Genomic DNA, 18,805 nt, shown 5'->3' with positions numbered 1-18,805 from the left:
CCTCAAGATTGAAGCCCTGGGTTCTGCAATCCTCTGGCAATGAAAGCATCCACTGTTCACAAATGGACTTTGCTTGCTTAAGGAAAGTAAAATCACATCCTTGACTTTTTGTTGGAGTGACTGAAGTGAATGGCATTTCTATAGAAGTTTCTGAAATGCTGCGGTGTAACCAGCTTCAAATGGCTCTTTGCACCTTGATAAGACTGCTGAGCACAACCTTGTTTGAGAATGGCACATTTTTATCCAAATATTAGATATTAAATCAGTGTTAAAGTGACCTTTTATCTTTTTAGAAACTGTGGGGGAAGAGTACTACTGATCTTTTTCAAAGTGCATGACTGTAAAGTGATAAAATTGTATATTTTTCATAATGTGGGGAAAGTCTATTTGTGCTGCTTTAGAAATCAGTTTAAAGTTTGATTTCTGTTAAACCTGTGATCTTACTGCCCTGCTATATTTTCTGTACATGATTTACAAAGAACTGGAAAAGTCAGCACCTGCTGTTGTGTATATAGCAAAATTCTTTAGACCTTAGCACGCGTTTTTACCTATTATTGAACCACTTTGGCTTTTTTGGGGAGGGAAAGTAATAGTACAAATTTTTTTGATAATGTGTGTAAAACATTAATTTGAAATATTTTAGTAAAAAATGAAGTAAGAGATTGATTGTGATAGTGTATACTTCTAGTTGAATAAAATAAAATACATTCTTTTTAAATAAACTGATGAATAAGATTTTGGAAACCACTGCTGAAATATCTTGCAGTAAGTACCATAGTTATGAATTCTGAACTAATATGAAAAACCTGGAAATCCACTAAATTCAGAACCAATTTTATTTGGGTAGATGTGAACAAAGTATTCCCATTTATAACCAGGATGTACATCACAGTAGGTTGTTACATTCAGACTTTCACACTTAGAAAATATATATATTATGTACAGGAATTTGCAATTAGGTGTAAACATACAATACTTTAAGATACCAGTACATTCCAAACCAAAAATATCAGCAAGGCAAACACCTCAAAATGATTCCAGTCAGCTAGCATTCAGAATCTCTCTTAAATAAAGTAGCTTTTATGCCTGACATTGTGTTGTTTTAATTATTATTAAAATGAAGTTTCTTACTATAGATCAAATTTCATGGTATCTGGCTATTTTGATACGCAAAAATAGGCACCGATTTCTAGAAGGAAATTTTCTTCTTATTGATACAATTGAGCCAATATGGCTGTTTTTTCTAGCACGAAGTAATCCAGTGCTGGAGTAACTCAAGACGATTTAAAGTTAAGTCAAGTGTATAAAGTTAGAATAGATACTGCAAAGCTGATTAAAATCTAGAAGCCTATATAACTCACCATAAACATTACTGCAAACAGATCAGCTAAATTTTCATTTCACCACCTCATTTCTTCATCTAAATTATACAAATTACCCTCCTCTTCATCTTTACAAAGTAGGTTTTTGCTAGCTACTCCTGCCTAGTCAACATAAGGGCTATCGTGCAAATGACCTCATGCTATCTCATCCATGTAGCACGTCCAAGTCCTGCTACAGGTGGCATACCAGGTGGTGGAATTGGAGGTGGCACAGGTGGCTGACCACCTGGGGGAACAGTAGGTGGAGGGTAACTAGCTGGTGGCATTCCCAGCCCTGGAGGTGGATGAGGTGGTACTGCATGAGTTGGAGGCAGTCTTGGAGGTGGGAAATTAGGGTTGTATGTAGGTGGAGGAGGATATCCAGGAGTAGGAGGGGGAATATTGGGCGGGGGGAAGGAAGTAGGGGGTGGAGGTGGAACTGGTGGTGGAGGGTTGGGAGGATAGACATGAGGATGATATGGTAGATGAGCTGGTGGTCCATAGGCCGGTGGTAAAGCTCCGTAGGTTGGTCCTTCTGTTTTCATCATTGACTGAAGACTTTGATAACCCTCCCCTGACATATAAGAATTTGTAGTAGACATCCCCGTAATATAACTGGTGGGGGGTGGGGGTGGGGGGCGATGCGGCAGAGGTGGAGGTTGATGTACTGGGGCAGGATGAGCAGGGGGAGGAATCTGGACCTTTGGCATATCTACCGAGTCCACAGTAGTAGACTGCTCTGCTTCTCCCATTGAAACTGCAGTTGTCAAAGGAGGCTTGCGCTCTGGAAAGGAAAATTTCATTTATTTTTTTGAAGTGTATTGGCAATAACAGCTTCTGAATACAGTATATTTTTCTTCCAGTTAACATATCAAAAGAGGACTCAGTTCTCTTACGTCTCTGAATGCCATATGCTATCCAGTCAGACCTTATTGTATCACTACAAAATAACTAAGCTGCGTAACAAAGCTCAAGTTCAGCTTTTCCCATTCTAGAAGCTAAATACATCTTCCATTCTTATTACTATTTTCTTAAAATTTAAATATTGTTCTACAATCATCAGAAATTATCAGACTGGATGGACAGAATCACAACTAGCAGATTTAAGAAGTCATGGGACCCAAAACACCCAAAATCTTTTGATCAGTGCTTCAATCTTCTCTAGTCCAGGTCCCCCTTCTACATCTTTTACATTCCAGTAATGTGGCCTGGGATTACCCTCTGCACTTTGCTTGCCTCCCATGTTGGGAAATATTATTTAAGAATACAGGGCACGGTCTCAAGTCTTTAACACTCAGTTCTAAACCTGTTCACCAAATGGAAGAAAACAGAAAACCAGAGGGTAAATAAGAAAGTGTGATAGATTTCTTGGGACATGAAATCTGATCAGCTTTGTCTCAGGAAGTTCATAAAAAGGTCAGAATTTTACCGAATTATACTTGTCCATTTCTGGGAAGAACATGCTTTAAACTGTCTTCTCCTTAAATAAGAATCTTAATTTTTTTTTCCTCTTAAATTTTGGGGTATCTCGACATCCATCTTGCCTGTATATATAAATATCTAAAACATTGTTCAGTTAAGAAAAATTATTCAGAAGCAGATATAGGGCAGTCATTTCCAGTGGCACGTAGCAACTAAACTGACAATGCTAAATGGAATTTGAGATAAATCCACCTTCTAGTACTTCTGTTTTATTTGGTCAATAAACAGTTTTCACATGATTTTTGCTCAGAGCCCCAAAAGACAAGAGCTGGCCTCTAAAGACAGTTCTTAAAATGTTTCAGTGCTTATACAATGATTTGCTTGTATAAACAAACTCCAAGAGGAAAATTTTAGATAACAAGGGAAACAAATTCATTACCTGCCTAAACAGGATTTACCTTACCTAAGCAGTCATAATTTTAACAGCAAAATTGTCCCCTAAGACAGCTACACAATTAGATCATACCTGTGCTGGCTGTGGTACCCTTGATTTCAATGACTTCTAGCTCCTGAATTATAGCAGACAATAATTTCCCCATTTGCTCATTTTACGAATCATTCTGGATACAAGATGTGCAAGATTTAACAAGTGAAGGAATAATGAACATATTTAGAAGAACTCCTTCATTCTCATTTAGATTTTAACAAACAGGAAAAAATGGCCCTGCTGTATTTCAGAGCACTGTTTTTCTCTCTTGTAATTCCCTGTTAGAAGCTGTCATCTTACAGTTACATTATGGACCATGCTCTATAAAATATTTATGTCATATTTACGGGTCACTGGAAGGACAGATAATGCATCAAAGTGCTGGAAGCACATTTTTACAACAGTACGGTTTACTTTGCAAACATAAGACATGTGCAGTGTTAAATTTCTCTGGCAGATGAGAGTCCTCTTTTGGGACACAGCAAAGAAAGTATCCCCCTTATTGTTCAGAAGTTACACACCTGCAGAATTTCTATACTAAAGATGTATCATGGAGGACTTCTACAGGACAGTTGGAAGCTACTCTAGTAATATAACATGGCATCTGCCATCCTTTTGAGAATGCAAGTCCCTTTTTGCCTGCTAGTGACAGTTTTAGTCTTCTAGGCCTTCAACAGTCACAGGTTTGTTTTGCCTTTGTCCACCTAGTATACTCTTGTTGCCATCATAACTTCTTTGCTTCTGTCTGGAAAAGCCTGTGCTACTAAGATGAAATTTCATTTGCAGCTTATCTGCCTAATGCTTTTACTTGCCAAGCTGATTACTCAAGGTGACAGTCCCTCCCCTACACTGCTATCACCATCTGAATGAAAAGCAAAGCAATTAACCACAAGAGTAAATCTGTTTTAGAAGATAAAAGCTTACCTGGAGGTGGATGTGCAGGAGGTATTGGTGGATGTGAAGTTTCAATTTTAGGAATTTTAGATGGTGGTGGTGGTTCTAAAAAACATTTAGAAGTTTCTAATTGGCTATTGCTCTGCAATATTTTCCAAAGTCCATCTCTAGTGTCACACTAATTTACCATATTGCACTATGCAAAAGTACAGCTGGAAATCCTATATACTATGTATGTTTAATAAAGAAAAATAAAATCAAGATCTTTGTAAAAAGCGGCATCAAGTATCACACACGTCTTCCAAAAGAACGCACGCCTACAAGTTCAAGCTATGTATTTTATAACTAAGGACAAATTGTCCCAATAACACTATGAATGTGCATATGAGCACACGTACATTTCCTAGCACAAAACTATAACTTGTAAACAGTTAAAACAAATCTCAGAAGCTGAAATATGCTCTGCAAGGGGAACATGTCTAGAAACCAAACAAGATGGCAATTGCACAGGAGAGAGGAGGGAGAATAGATGGCTCTCTGGAATCTATCTGCAGACACAGAGAGGGGAAAGTCCCAAACTTAGGAAAATGGTACAGAATCACATCCTAGCTACGCTAAAAAAACTTGTTCTGAATCAGCAGAACAAAGGGAAAAAAAATAAAATCAAAGAACAAAATCAACAAACCCCAAACCAATTAAAAGAACTAGATGTGATCACTGCAGTGAAGCACTTCTTAAGCTAGACTATATATATTAATAGAAAATGCCTTTTACTGGCAGCCATGCCAACAACCGGTTACAAATCACCCTGATTACCAACAGACTTATCATTAGTGCCCTCATACCTTCCGTCACTTCAAGGTCCCACAGCTTGCTGAAGAACTACTCTGAATGATGCATGGAGTTATAGGTTGAGCATTGAGTAGTTTTGCAAGACTTCTGCTGAATAGATTGTATTAAGGGACTCTTGGGGCACAGTTACACTGTGTTTTTCAAGTTTTGCAGTTAGGAACGTTTTAAAATTAGTTGCAGTATATATTTAAAGACATATTTTTAGGATCAGAATAATTTAGAACTGCCAAGTCTTAAAGCCAACAAACTAAATACACGTGAGCAAATGACTTATTCTGGTTAAAACGGTAAAACGAAAGCAACATGAATAGAATATTAACATTTACCTGATGTCTTTGTTTCTTCTTTTGGAGATACAGCCTGTTAAAAAAAAAAAAAAGGGATGGAAATAAAACCACTGGAAAATAACATTTTAAAATGGTAACAAGCAAGCAAAATACGAAAACAACTTACAGCCTACTGAAGAGCTTTTGTACACATCTGACCAAACCAGAACCAGCTTCCAACTCAGAACCAGTTTCTTCCTCCCTCCCCTAAAAGGAGGCAGGACAAACCCTTTATTTCTTCCTACACTTTTACTAGAAGGCTAATAACGTCCAGTCTCTCTAGACAGATGCAACACAAACACTGAACAAAGTCAAATCACATTGGGAAAGCCCAGCTTAACTGGCAGAATGAAAAGACTGAAAAAACAGCAGCTATTTTAGAGACAGCATTTCCTGCTGTTCTCACTGTTGAGTATTGCATCTCATTTAATTTACCGTCCACTGCACACACGTCATGGTCTGGTACATTGCTCACTAAGCTGAAAGGAAGAGACTTGGCCTCCATTCCTAATTCTGCTTTGACTTGTCATTCAATCTTTGCCAAAATCACTTCAGGTCTTTATGCTTTATTTACCAGGACAGGAGGGCAGTGGAAGTGCCACTGAGTGTAAAACATTTCAGAAGCCTTCAGATGGAAAGCATTGTATAAAAGCCAAATGTTATGCCAGAAGAAAATTTATGCACACTGAGCAAAACCCACAAAACCTCACATCATCCTTCCAATCACAAGTTTTTGGTTTTGGTTTTTTTTTTCCTGTTGTTTTGTTGTGATTTTTTCAAAGAATTACAGACAAGGGAGACAACAAAAATCTTTCCAGCTTACTTAGTCCAACCAAGATGGCTAATTGATGGTCTTTGATGAAATAATTGATGGTCTTTGAGAAAAGCAGAAAACCCAACTGAAATTCTAAGTACAATAAGCTTAGTTACAAATGCATTTAAAATTACTGATAAAAGTCAGAGGGGTATGGTATATAGCTTCTCTGTCTTTTGAATGAAAGGGGGTTTTTAAGGGCCTGTTTACCTATGGTGGCTTTATCTTCACCAGCTGTTGTTCAGTTCCCATCTCTTTACTTTCTGCACTCCAATTTGAACCATGAATTTTTCTTAATTCTGATGGGTATTCTCAAAGACAAAGGTACCCAGGGCCTGCTTGAGGTACCTCATTCTTATGTTCCTTTGATAGACATTTCAATTCATTTTCAGCCACCTTCCGGCTGCTTTCCTACTTTGTAAGGACAATCTTCATCTTCCCATTCCAAACGTACACACTTTTCTTGGAGACTCTCACAGACTCATCTGCTGCCTTCATTTTACTTGGGCAGTCTTGTCTCGATTTTTTAGCACTAAATTCCTTGTCTGTAAAACTGATTGCAAACATCATATCTCCCTGCGCTTTCAAACAGAAGCAAGTCTCCGCTACTTACGACATTTCAAAAGATCACTCATTCTGTGAAGTCAGTTGATCACTTCAAGTGGCAAGCAATTCGGTTACTGTGCATTTGTTAACATGGAGCAACATTCAGAAAATAATGCCATTGAGGTATACCGTTAGAACAGAACAAGCAACTGGAGCCAAACAGCTCATGTGACAGAAAACCAAACATCAGCTTAAACTGAATTTATCTTTAAAACAAAACAAAACAAAAAAAAGAATCAAGAAGCAACAAAACCAAATGCTGCAAGAATTTAAATCACTTCTCTAATAACAGCAGCTGCTAAAATACAGATGAGCTTTTTCTTTTTGGTCTTTCTACTGCATTATAGTTTGTTTCGTTCCAGTCATGACATCCCATTACCAATTTATTAGTGCATTATAGTTTGTTTCGTTCCAGTCATGGAACAAGCTGATTGTTATTTAATACTTTCATAATAAGCTCAATCCATACCATAATGGAACTGCTCCTTTAGTGCTGTTTCTATGTGCATTAAAATTGCTCCCACTAACAGTTTTTGGATTAATCAAACTAAATACACTATTTCCTTCTAATGATTCACCAGTATATTTTTAATGAAGTCAACTGAACATTCAAGTGCTCTTCACCACCAGAGCTGCAGAGGATGTGCAGATGCTTTAGACATCTGGTATTGGTCTGTAAGTCAGGGCCGATGCCTCAGCTGCTTGAAAGTATCTTGGCTCAGTAGAAGGTAAATGGAGTTATAAGAGTTCACGTAAATGGAAAATCTGGCCTCCAGGAACAAAGTGTATTTATGTTCTGTACAAACCAAAGGAGAAGTCATGCAAAGCCCTATTTATAGAAAGGGGCAAACATTTTAAGTAAGGTTTATGGTACATCTAACTGAAGAACATTTTAGAAGTGACAAATACATCTTTCAAACACTATGCATCTTGATCTCCTAGACTGCTTTCTAGAGAAATAATGATTTCAGATCATCACATTTGCTTTTCTCAAATTCATCCTGTTTGTGCTGTTCTCTCCTACAAAACTCCTCCTGCAAGTCAGCCTTTGCTTCATATTCGTTCTGGAGGACCACAGTGTACCAGGACTTACCTTTTTATCTGTACTACTCAATTCCTTAATTATTAGGTGGTGGATCTCAAACTTAATTTCAAGAACAGGTAAGTTGTTCTGAGGGCTTGACCAGAGGTGATCGTTAAAAGAACAAGAGATACTATTCATGCAAAAGGCACCACTATTTTCCAGGAGGTAGTTCATTACACATGGGATGGGGCGAAATCAGTAGTACTGTAAGGTAGAGCCTTTACATGAATGAACAAGCATTCATAACAACTTACGATCAGATGGACACACATAGAAAAATACAAATTGTTATCTACAGCTTCTGATGTGCCAAACTGCCCCAGGCATTTCTGAAGAAAAATAAGAAGAGAGTTCCCTGCTCTACTGATCTGACAACCCAAGCTGAGTTTGTGCTGATGGCAGAAAAAGTATGAAAAAAAATACATACTACCTATAAAGAGCTCTCCCAATTTTCAAGCTAATTAACATGTTATCAGCCTTCTATCTTGAATAACTCTAAAGTTCAGTGCAAGAACAATATATTTCAGCGCTGATTTTTTCCTCTAGTTGAAGGCTGTATCTTGTAATTACAAGACCAAAGTTTTTAGAGAGTTGCATTTTTTTCTTTTTTTGGGAGGCTGCTATCATGAAGATGCTGCACTCTTCCAGTTTAATTTCATTCTATTATTTGTTGCTTCTTCCTGGGTTTCTGGTTTTGTTTGGGTTTTTTTTTCCCCCTCTTGATCTCAGTTCTCTAGTTTAGGCGTGCATTAATTACAAGTTAGAGCAAAAGTTGTAAAAGCTGTACAAAATTTACTTCCCAAATGGACTTGTTCCAAAGATTTTACTTCTGAAAACACTCCTTTTACTAAGTACATGCAAGAAGATTTGGGTAACACTTCAACTTTTTTTTTTTTTATGACTTGCAACTGAAAAACAACTCGCAGAAAGTGTAGCTTAAGGTCTGAAAGCTTCATTTGGACTTGATGACTGTGGAAAAGCACTCAGAGTACTTGTGATATTATCCAAGTGGCAATGTACTTCCTTAGTTTCAGTGGTGAGGTGTTAATACAGACAAAGTGAAACTTCAACGTATGATGCATTTATAGGCTTCTACTGTTACTAGATTATTTTGAAAGACTTCTTCTAAAAACTTTGACATACTTTGAGAAGCCACCGTTCTCTTAAATTTGTAATCAAAGACCAGAAAGTCAAATAATGTCTTCATCACCACTGTGCATATCTCTACGTTCAGATATGGCACAAGAGACGTTCCCTAAATCAAGCCTGCTTAATAGTGAAAACAACAAAAATTTGATAGCACAGAACCACAAAGACAGTTAGAAACTTACTAGCTCATGATAACTTAAAAGTCTCTCCACTGGTCTTGCCTTAAGTGGAATGAGAACGTGGTATGCCAAAACTGCAAAGGCTGTTCTACACCAACACACTTGCCCTATAACCAACAGAAGTCTACCATACAAAATTAATCACTAGGCTCATTCTTAAGGCAAACACAAGTCTGCTGCACACCACAGCCTTTAAATCAGATGGACATCAGATCAGTCTGAAAATAAAATGTAAGTTAAAGTTCAAAGTTAAACTTACTGCTGGTCTTTTAATCTGTCTAGGAGGACTTGACTGGGGAGAGGGCTTTTTAGATTGCTGTGCTTGTGTTTGCTGCTGCTGCTGTTGTTGTTGTGCTGACTGTTGTGACTCTTTCTGCTGCTGAGTCTGTGACTGCTCTGAGCCCTGAGATTGCTGTGATTGCTGTACCGTGGGTGCTTGGGGTGTTGACTGAAGAGATGGTGGCTGCTGCAACTGGTGAGGAGTATGATGAGGCATTTGCTGTTTTCCCTGTGAGTATAGATCCAGGATCTGATGACAGATATCTTAAAAAAAAAAGAAATTATCCAAAAGATTATACACCCACAATGTACAAGTGTACATTTAATACATAATAATCAATTAAGCTTTTTACTGGACATCAACTTCAGAAAAAAAAACATTCTAAATATTACTCATTTTTATGACCGCAGATTTGATTTCTTTAAAAACAGACTTTTTCAACTTATACTTGCATTTCTGTTTCTTCTGCCTATGCTAAACACTATGTAGATGTATAGGCACACCTTCCAGAATAAAAACAAAGTGTCTTGGTATAAATATACCATGTTATTATTGTGTGTCTGGAGAACCAGGTAACAGTGTAACAGGATAGTAATATAGTAACAAAGTGAGTGAAAGAAGATTGTAAGTTAAAACTTATACATCTAGTTAGGCCAGTCAAAAAAGTTTCAGGAAACTGAATAAAGGACTAGTACTAAATTCTTCTTCCAACATGTCAGGAGCTAAAGGTCTGTCAGAAAACACACAGGACCAACTGACAACTAGGTGCAAGAGCAGCACTTAAGGAAAAGAAAACCTTTCTAGAAAAGCTAAATGAGTTCTTTCAATGAACATTCACTGATACAGTAGCAAAAACTGGGGAGACTCCCATTCTATAATCCTCTTTGGCAAGGATTCAGCAGAGACCTATCTGAAACTGAAACAACTCTGAAAAAAGCCATGATGCAAACAGAGCAAGTAACCATCTAAGAAATCACCATAACTGTATGGTATTCACCTAAAAGTTCTAAGAGCTACAAAGACTAAACCACCAGAACAGCTACACATACTGTTGCATTTAAAACTTCCTGAGAACCAAATGCCAGACTGTGGCAAGCACTGATTTTTAAAGAAGGTTTCTAAAGCAATTAATGGAACCAGAAGTATGCATAGCCTGACATTTGTACCAGCTAAGTTAGTAAAAACTTTAAAACAGACAAATTAGTGGCCACATAACCACAATTTACTTAACAAGAGTCAAGAGAGGTCCTGCTTTGTTTTATGAACTTCCTGGGGTTCTCTCAAAAGGACAAGCAGCAGGTAATAATTTGAGCAATATATACACACAAAGGGTATTTATATATTACACACAAAGTATTAAGATATGTTGATGCAAAAGATCCATAATTCTTCCCCTATCAGAATTCACACACACACATAAAATGTGTCTGCGACCCTAGCATAATTTCGTTAAAGAGGTCAACCATCATTGAGAAAACATTGGAAACCAGTTTCCATTAGTTCCAGTGTTCACAGAGCTGCTTATTTAAAATGGGGAGAAGGGAATAATTAAAACAAAACAAAACAAACAAACAAAAAAAAAAACCAAACCAAAAAAACCCCAAACCAACACATCATGACAATTTAGCAGCTAATTAGCTGGGTTATAAACCAAACAAGCAGTAAAGCAAATACTGACCAGAAGACAAATCATGATAACTAAAGATGCTTCCAGACTAAGCTAGTTTTATAAGTTTAATTAAAACCTGGTTGAGGCATAGCACATACATCCTGAGGTACTTACTCCACACAATTATTTTGACTAAAAACCATATAGAAAGCAATTTACATTTACCAATAACCTAGATCACACAGTTAAAGGAAATACTCCTCTGTTTGGAGCAAGTGTTTTTCGTACCTTCCAGAACATCAACGGGAACATCTTGGACAAATTGCTCCCACCATCGTCTGTACATTGGTTTTGATGTCCATTCCTGTATTTCAAACTTACACAAACGGCCTGCTAAGTACATAACTGCAACAGCTATGATCTCAGGTTCCCACTGCAGTGACAGTGTAGTACAGAGACTGTAATAAAAAACAAACAAACAAACAAACCAAAACACAACCCTAAAGATATTTCTGATTGTCAAAGTACAACAGTTTAATGTATGACAGCTATAATTAACAGGGTATAAAACCCCACTAAAATTAATTTAACATCTCAAAAAATAATTAAGAACCCTTTTAAAGGAAAGAGTTTACAAAACTGAACTGTGTCTGCACTATTACCAAGAAACAAGGTAATTTTTACACAGGTAATACAGAGAGCATATGCCTGCAGAAACAATACATCACAAAGGAACATCGTGTTTGGAGTTTAAAAATAGAAAACCTAACACTGTATAGGTGCGGTAGAGGAGGGAAAAGACAGCATTATATTCCAAGTATGGGCAGCTACATTCCACTCTAGTCTCACCTGTGTTGTTAACTAAACACTGTGTTCATGTTCGTTGCTACAGAAGTCAGCTGTCACTGTATTACACTGGTTAGGGAATGATGTCCACATTTGGATTTTAGAGTTTCCAAATGTTTTTCAATAAAATGTAAACAAGTACTAAAAGAAAACCCACGGAACAGCCAACAAGAACTTGTAAAGCAACTGGTCAAGCAAGATGCAAGTTTTAGATCAAGCTGTAAAAATTGTAATCTGTTCTCTCTTGAATAGCCTTTGTAAAAGCTAATGCTAAAATATTACTGGTATTATTAACTCAGTAAGTTCCTATCATAATCAAAGTTACTGTTTCCTGATCTTATTTTTAAATTACAAAATTTGCTTTTCTCTTTTTTCTTCTCCCTTTTTTCTTTTTCATCCATAGATTCTGTAACATAGGATCTGCTCAAAAGATTTTAGATCCAGCTAGCCAGATAAGTTTCTGCGAGTTCACTGGTGAATTCATTATTATGTCCTTAAATGCATCAAAACAGTAGCCTAGACAGTGGTTTAAATCTGTTTTCTCTCCAGTGGGTTGCATGTAACTGAAAGCCAATGGCATACTTAAACACTGTCAGAATCAAGTCAGCACTAAACAGTAAAAAAGACACAGGAACTAGCGCTTAAACTACTGATTTCTTATTATTACTTCCATGAAATTTAGTTGGGGGGTATATTGTGGCTGCATAAGAACAGAACCCCCTTTCTAAAGGCTGGTAGTACAAAGTACAGAATTATTTTCCCAGGATCCTAGAAAACAAATACACTTCTAATATGGTGCCTATTATGTTAAAACAAGACAGCCTCTCAAGAACAGAGATAAGTGTTACTTGAAACAATCACTCCAGCTTCATACTAATGTTTTCCTGAAGTGTATTTTCTTTAATTATTAAATTTCTTGAATTATTAAACACCATCTAATGACAAGTAGTGTAGCATCCAAAGTTTGGTGGATACATAACAGAAGTTTTCCCTGACAAACTTAACAGTGACAGTCAAGCCTGCAAGGTCACCACCTGCCAGACTGACAGCAGCTGAAGTGACCATCTCTTGACACCCAAATATGCTAAGAAACCTTTTGCTCAAATTAATTGGGAGACTTGAGGTGATATCTGCAGAATTTGGACCCGTAGTGGGCGACTTAAATTAGGCATATGAATAAAAACACACCTCTTTTTTAATGCTGTTCTACTGCTACAGGTATGACTGAAAGCAATGTACTTAGCATTTCTGAAGAGTAAGGCTACTTACACATTTTCTTAAGGGTTTGCTATGGAAATTAAAAATTAAATTAAACTATCCTTGATGAATTAACTTGCCAAGTTCTGTAGAATCCTCCTTAACAAGACTAAAGTGTATAGAGTTGGTTTTTTTCTTTACAATGCCACACTACACATGCAAGTGCTTCTACATACACTCCTGTTAACTGATGTTATCCCTGCACTGAGAATTCATTATTCAGGAAACTGTAAATCTAGTACTAAACACTGTATTCCTTACTGAATTTAATGGCTAGTTTATTATTACCAAAATATTTCTTTAAAAAAAAAAATGTTGACCAACACAATGGAATCAGGAAGTGACTTCTTTTCTCAGAATATGCCAGACATTTCAGAGTGGACAAGAAACCAGTTTCTCTCCTGGAGTTCTATAATTTGGTTTAGCTCCCTCAAACAGTGACTTTTTTTAATGCAGCATGAAATCATTAGCACAAAACTGCAAAGGTCTTAACAGTCTACTTCTATACTCATTCTAGATTCCCTGCTCAATAGAACCATCACAGCAATGATGGAAAGAAAAAACTGATGAACACAATCAAGAAAACATGTAACAAGCAGACAACATATAACAAGCCTTTGTCAAAGAAATATCTGATCCCAGAATAAAGTAAGCAACAGTAACTATTTCACTTTCAAAAGGTTTCCTAGAAGTATCTTACCTGTCATTGACAAATGTCCATGCCATTTGAACCAGTTTTTGAATTTTATTTTTGTCTCCTGCAAAACAATCAGAAAAGTTGTAAGAAATAAAGTTATTAGGAAGGACAAACAGTTCGGAATACAGCAGTCTTGCACTGTTAATGTAAATTAAGTTCTGAAAATCAATAACAGGCTGTACTTGCTCACCCTGTAATATTTTACCTTTGAGTTGTTTGGCATACTTGAGAAGAAATTGGTATGGATGTTCTACTTGCAAATCAAACTTTATTGTTTGTAGTAAGATTCTTTCAAGGACCATCACTTCTTCCTACAGAACGTAACAAGGTAACCACAATATTATTCCTTCTTTTACTCACAAATATTTCATGCTGGTATAAAGCACAACTACAGAGCATCTCCAGGCAAACATGTTCATATGCTTTTGCTTGATTATGGTTTGCCTACAAGGAGAACAGAAATCTCTCCAACTTAAAACATTATTTTAAACCCAGATACATTTTCTTCACACTTATTTGGGGCAGGAGAGGGGATATGGTGTTCAACATTTATTTTCCTCCATGGAGGAAAGAACTGAACCAGATACAGCATGAAAGCGTCAAATATACAAAATCTCAACAAAAAGGGAAGTTCTCACCACATTTCTCTCCCAAGTTTCAGATCCTTCTGCTATTTATAATACACAAATTTTGAGAGCAGCATAGTTTTCCTAAGTCAAACACTCTAAACAGGAAACTTCTCAATACTTTGAGATGTAGTTCTCTTATCAAAGATTTGCTATTAACTGCTTCCTAAAATGGCAATAAGGCTGTCAAATATGATTTATGTCTTGATGATATTTCTAGCCCTGACCGGAACTACTTGAATTCACCTTAATTTTCAAAACTACATCAGAATTTACATGAAATCAAATGTAAACTTATTATACAATTATCCCAGTAGGCTCCCAACGCTACTTGTATCAGCAAGAATTATTTTCATAGTTACCCATCACATTACCCAAAATAGCTATAAATGCACACTGAACATATAATTTAATTTAGAACAACTGGAAATCAGACTGTGCTCTAATGAATGTATGTCACTTTGTCTGAGTACAAGAAGATGAAATCAATTTCAACATGAGTATTTTTACCTTTGGATCATCTCCAAACTGTCCAAACTGTACATCATTTAGCAAGCTACGAGCTGTTTTAATTATATCTTTACATTTCTTAGGTGTTTCTTCAACTTTTCCTGCCAGGAAGAGACAGCAGGCTCCTGTCACCTAAAAAAGAAAGTACTTTCAAAAACTCCTCTGCATGTAGGTATGCAATGCAGTATAGCACTGTATAAAAACACTGTCAGCTTCCATTATCAGTTTTGTAGAAGTTTCCCAGGAAAGACTTAATAAGCATATTAATTTCTGATCTCATTATAGTGTTAATTTAAACTTTCACTTTCTCACAGGAAAACTATAGAACTTGGAGGCCTGTCTGTTTTATAAAACTTTATTTCAAGGCCAGAAACTCAAAGTAGAATTTGTCCTGGTTCAGAATTGTCTGTCAAGCAGTTTTAAGATGATATAACACTTTTATTTTTCCCCTTTTAGCCAAAACAGGAGTGCCAGAACTACAGCTGTTACTCGTTCTAAAGAATGGTATTAGCAAGACATAACTGTAATGTCTATATAAACATGTTTCTAAGCATAAACAGAAATGTGTAAACAAGGAAGAACAGTGTATTTTAAGCTGTAATGATTAAAAGATTAAATGCTTATTTTTCATCATTCAGGGCAGTGGACAGCAGTAGTATCCAAGTGACTTCTCACCATTTCAGACAGTCCATGCCTAGTGCAATCCCTGTATTAAGTCATCAATATTGTAAATACTTACATATCTTGGGAATTGCTTGAAGGAATGAAACATATAAAACCGATGGAAATAAATTATTCCAGTTGCTAGAGTATCATAATGTCTGTGGTGCAGAATAAGGACTTCCAAACAGGGCATAAAACAATTTTAAAACAAAACACTCACAATGAAAAAGATACATTCTGCTGTATCAAGTACCTCAAGTAATTGTCTATTCAGCGACCAGTTAGAAAACACTGCAAGTAAAACAGTAGCTTTAGAAAAAAAAGCCACAAAACCCCTTAAGGCTGTGTAAATACTACAGTTCAGCCCAGATTCAGTCGATGAGTAAAGCATTCATTGGAAATATGCGAAGTCCAAATCATGTTTATAGGAGGATCCACGCAAGGTCATCCTTGTGTTAAACCATGCCTGCTTTAGAGAAGGTCAAAACCAGCAGCGGGTGGGTGAAGGAACAGAACAATTATCACTTCACATTAAAGTGCTGGTGTGGAGGAAAGTTACTAACTTGTCACACCTACAAATACAAACAAAATCTGAACATGGTCCCTACCCTTCCCTTTAACAAGAAGAGTAAAACTTCATCTTCACCAGGTTTTATTACACAAACAACTGAAGAGATTAAAAGAAGCATAGGAATATAGGAAGCAAGAAGTTTAAGTAGCAGTCTATGAGAGAGAAGGACAGCAGGAAAATTTACTAATATATACAAAGTTGTAAATCCCAACTTAAACACACAAAAAAACCCCCAAAACAAAAAACATAAACAAAGAGTGGGGAGGCAGAGGTTAGAAGCCTCAGAGGCAAAATACATAGAAAAATGAATGCAAAATTCAAGATTTGAGAAGTTATGTAGATTCATGTAGCAAGAGACCAAGTCTGCTAACTGCCAAAAGTTACCCTTACTTGGCAAGCCTGTATCACCTTCCTTCTCTACTGCCAAAGGGGTTCAGTTGAAATCTGGTTTACCCAATGAATGGATACAACTGATGTAGGAACATTTTACATGAAAAAGCAAGTAAGCTCAAAAAGATTCTTGATTAATGATGAAGAAACATTTGAACAGCTAACTAATCACGTAATGCTATTTCTTGTACATTTTATTCTGAAAGTCGCCATTCATAAAGACACTTCATACCAACGTGAGTTGAAAGGATACAGCCCTAAACGTGTTCCCACATCAAATATGAATCTGGCCCCCTCCCTGCGGTATCGTGCCTCAGTAGCTGGATCAAGCCCTTCTAGCTGTGACGGTGTATGTGCCAAGTCTTTCTTATCCCAGTACCAACATGGCTTGGTATGGTCCAGGTTTGCCAAGTTTACAGAAGGGCTGGAATTTTCTTTATTCTCCTTCATTTATTAAAACAGAATTGTTCTTGCTTTTTAAGTTTTGAAAAAGGAAGTCTTCAGGTAGTCACTTCAGAACCTTTAAGAAAAGAAAAAGGGATTTCTTTACGAATGGAGGGGACATCCCCCTCTGCCCCCATGCTCCAAGATGAGTAAAGAGGAATAGTATTCAACCTTGCTCATTGGAAGGGACTTTTTCCACACTCAAAAGAGAAGTAACATTTAACCTTGCCCTTTTCTTCCCCACATACCGCAAATTTAATTCATGCAAATAGACCTAGGTTATCTTTGCTATTAGCTCCTTAACAGAGAAACTTCAAGAATGCATTATCAACAATATCTGCAACTTCTTAGTAGAACAACCTTCACCTACTTTGTCCACAAAATGAGGAAAACCAATTCAGTGATGGCAACAGCAAGATTTGCCAGGCTGGGGTGGGGGGTGGAATAAACTCACTATTCATAATCAGGAAACACACTCATTAGGTCTGTCTGAAGGGCAATTTAAACACCCAGTTGTTTTCCTGCATATCCCTGGCTGGTAAGATAGCAGCAACCACTTGGCAAAAAGCTTTGTAAAGTGGTCTGTACTTGGATTACTTGAAGAAAAAAGGCAATAGAAGTAGCATTCTTTCACACACCAAGATTACGACAACTGATGTGAGTCTGTAGGATAAAGTGCCATCTAAAATGGTGCCCAAAACAAGGCTTACACTCAAAGACTGCACTGCTTTCCTGTGCTGACCAGCACTTCACGTTTGTATATTTACAACACAAAGCTTTGCAGATAACTTTCTAGTATTTGAGTTATGACTGATGTTCAGTCATGAGTCAATTTAAACAGAGAATGAAGACTGTCTTGCCGTCTTTATTTCTTTCAGGCACAAAACTCCTCTTACCATAATTCAATAAACTACAGATACTATACACAAATTACTGCAGTCACCTGCAAAGGTTTGCATAACACATGGTCATTAACATATGATGCAATATACTTGCTCTGAGTGAAACAGTCAGAGGAAGACTCAAACTTAAAACTCTTAAAATTAAGCTGTTAATTTTCCAGATGTTTCCCTTCTGAAAAACGAAGAAAGATCACAAGAACTGCCAAAAAAGCTATGCCTGCAATCAGCACCTCACTCAACTTCACAAAGTTTCTCTTTTCAGAATAAAGGAAACCATCTTTGTTCCACGTTGGTTTTGGAAGAACCTTCACAACTGATGGTACCAATGACAGACCAATCCAAACTCTCACAAATAAGTGAATGGCTACTTAACACTATTTCCAGAGACAAAAAACCAGCTCTGTGCCTCCACCATGCATTCCATTTATCAAGAAAGCATTGTTTTTACAAGTGTTCTGGTTCTTATTTACAAGTTATTTTACATCCAAAAGCTCTAAACAGTTTAAAACCCCATTAACACTGAAATCCCCCGAAGCGATTTTGAGATCTGTTTCTAGAAGCAGCGAAAGCGTTTCCGAATAGAACATCTGAAATAAAAACCATCAAGCCGAAAACATCCTAAACGAACCACCTCAAGGATCCCAACCCACACCGTCGCGACCGAAAATAACAATGAAAGTTTCTCTTCTGCCTTCTTAGGCACCCCAATAATACAGAGAGGATTCCAGGAACTCGATCCCAGCTTTTTTTACATCCTACCTTAAGCGAACCAGCCGACCGATAGCCCAGCTCCGTGCCCTGCAGCCCCCAAACCGGGGGGGATGTTCAGCTCCTCC

At 37.1% G+C, this 18,805-nt stretch overlaps 1 protein-coding gene across 1 annotated transcript; it reads right to left on the bottom strand.

Annotated features, from left to right (window-relative positions):
* Nucleotides 1–820: 820 nt before the first annotated feature.
* On the bottom strand, nucleotides 821–17,143 carry CCNK (cyclin K). Its single transcript, XM_010085169.1, has 10 exons — nucleotides 16,877–17,143; nucleotides 15,739–15,820; nucleotides 15,000–15,131; nucleotides 14,069–14,174; nucleotides 13,867–13,924; nucleotides 11,352–11,521; nucleotides 9,434–9,717; nucleotides 5,343–5,376; nucleotides 4,195–4,269; nucleotides 821–2,145 (listed from the first exon to the last, which is right to left on the bottom strand). Exons 1-10 carry the CDS (start codon nucleotides 17,071–17,073, stop codon nucleotides 1,523–1,525), a joined length of 1,761 nt encoding a protein of 586 aa, XP_010083471.1. The 5' UTR covers nucleotides 17,074–17,143; the 3' UTR covers nucleotides 821–1,522.
* Between the last annotated feature and the right edge of the window lie 1,662 nt (nucleotides 17,144–18,805).

This window comes from Pterocles gutturalis, unplaced genomic scaffold (assembly GCF_000699245.1).
Source record: "Pterocles gutturalis isolate BGI_N339 unplaced genomic scaffold, ASM69924v1 scaffold37575, whole genome shotgun sequence".
Taxonomy (NCBI): Eukaryota; Metazoa; Chordata; class Aves; order Pterocliformes; family Pteroclidae; genus Pterocles; species Pterocles gutturalis.
The sequence above is the reverse complement of the archived record's forward strand: the minus strand, read 5'-3'. Positions and strand labels throughout refer to the sequence as shown.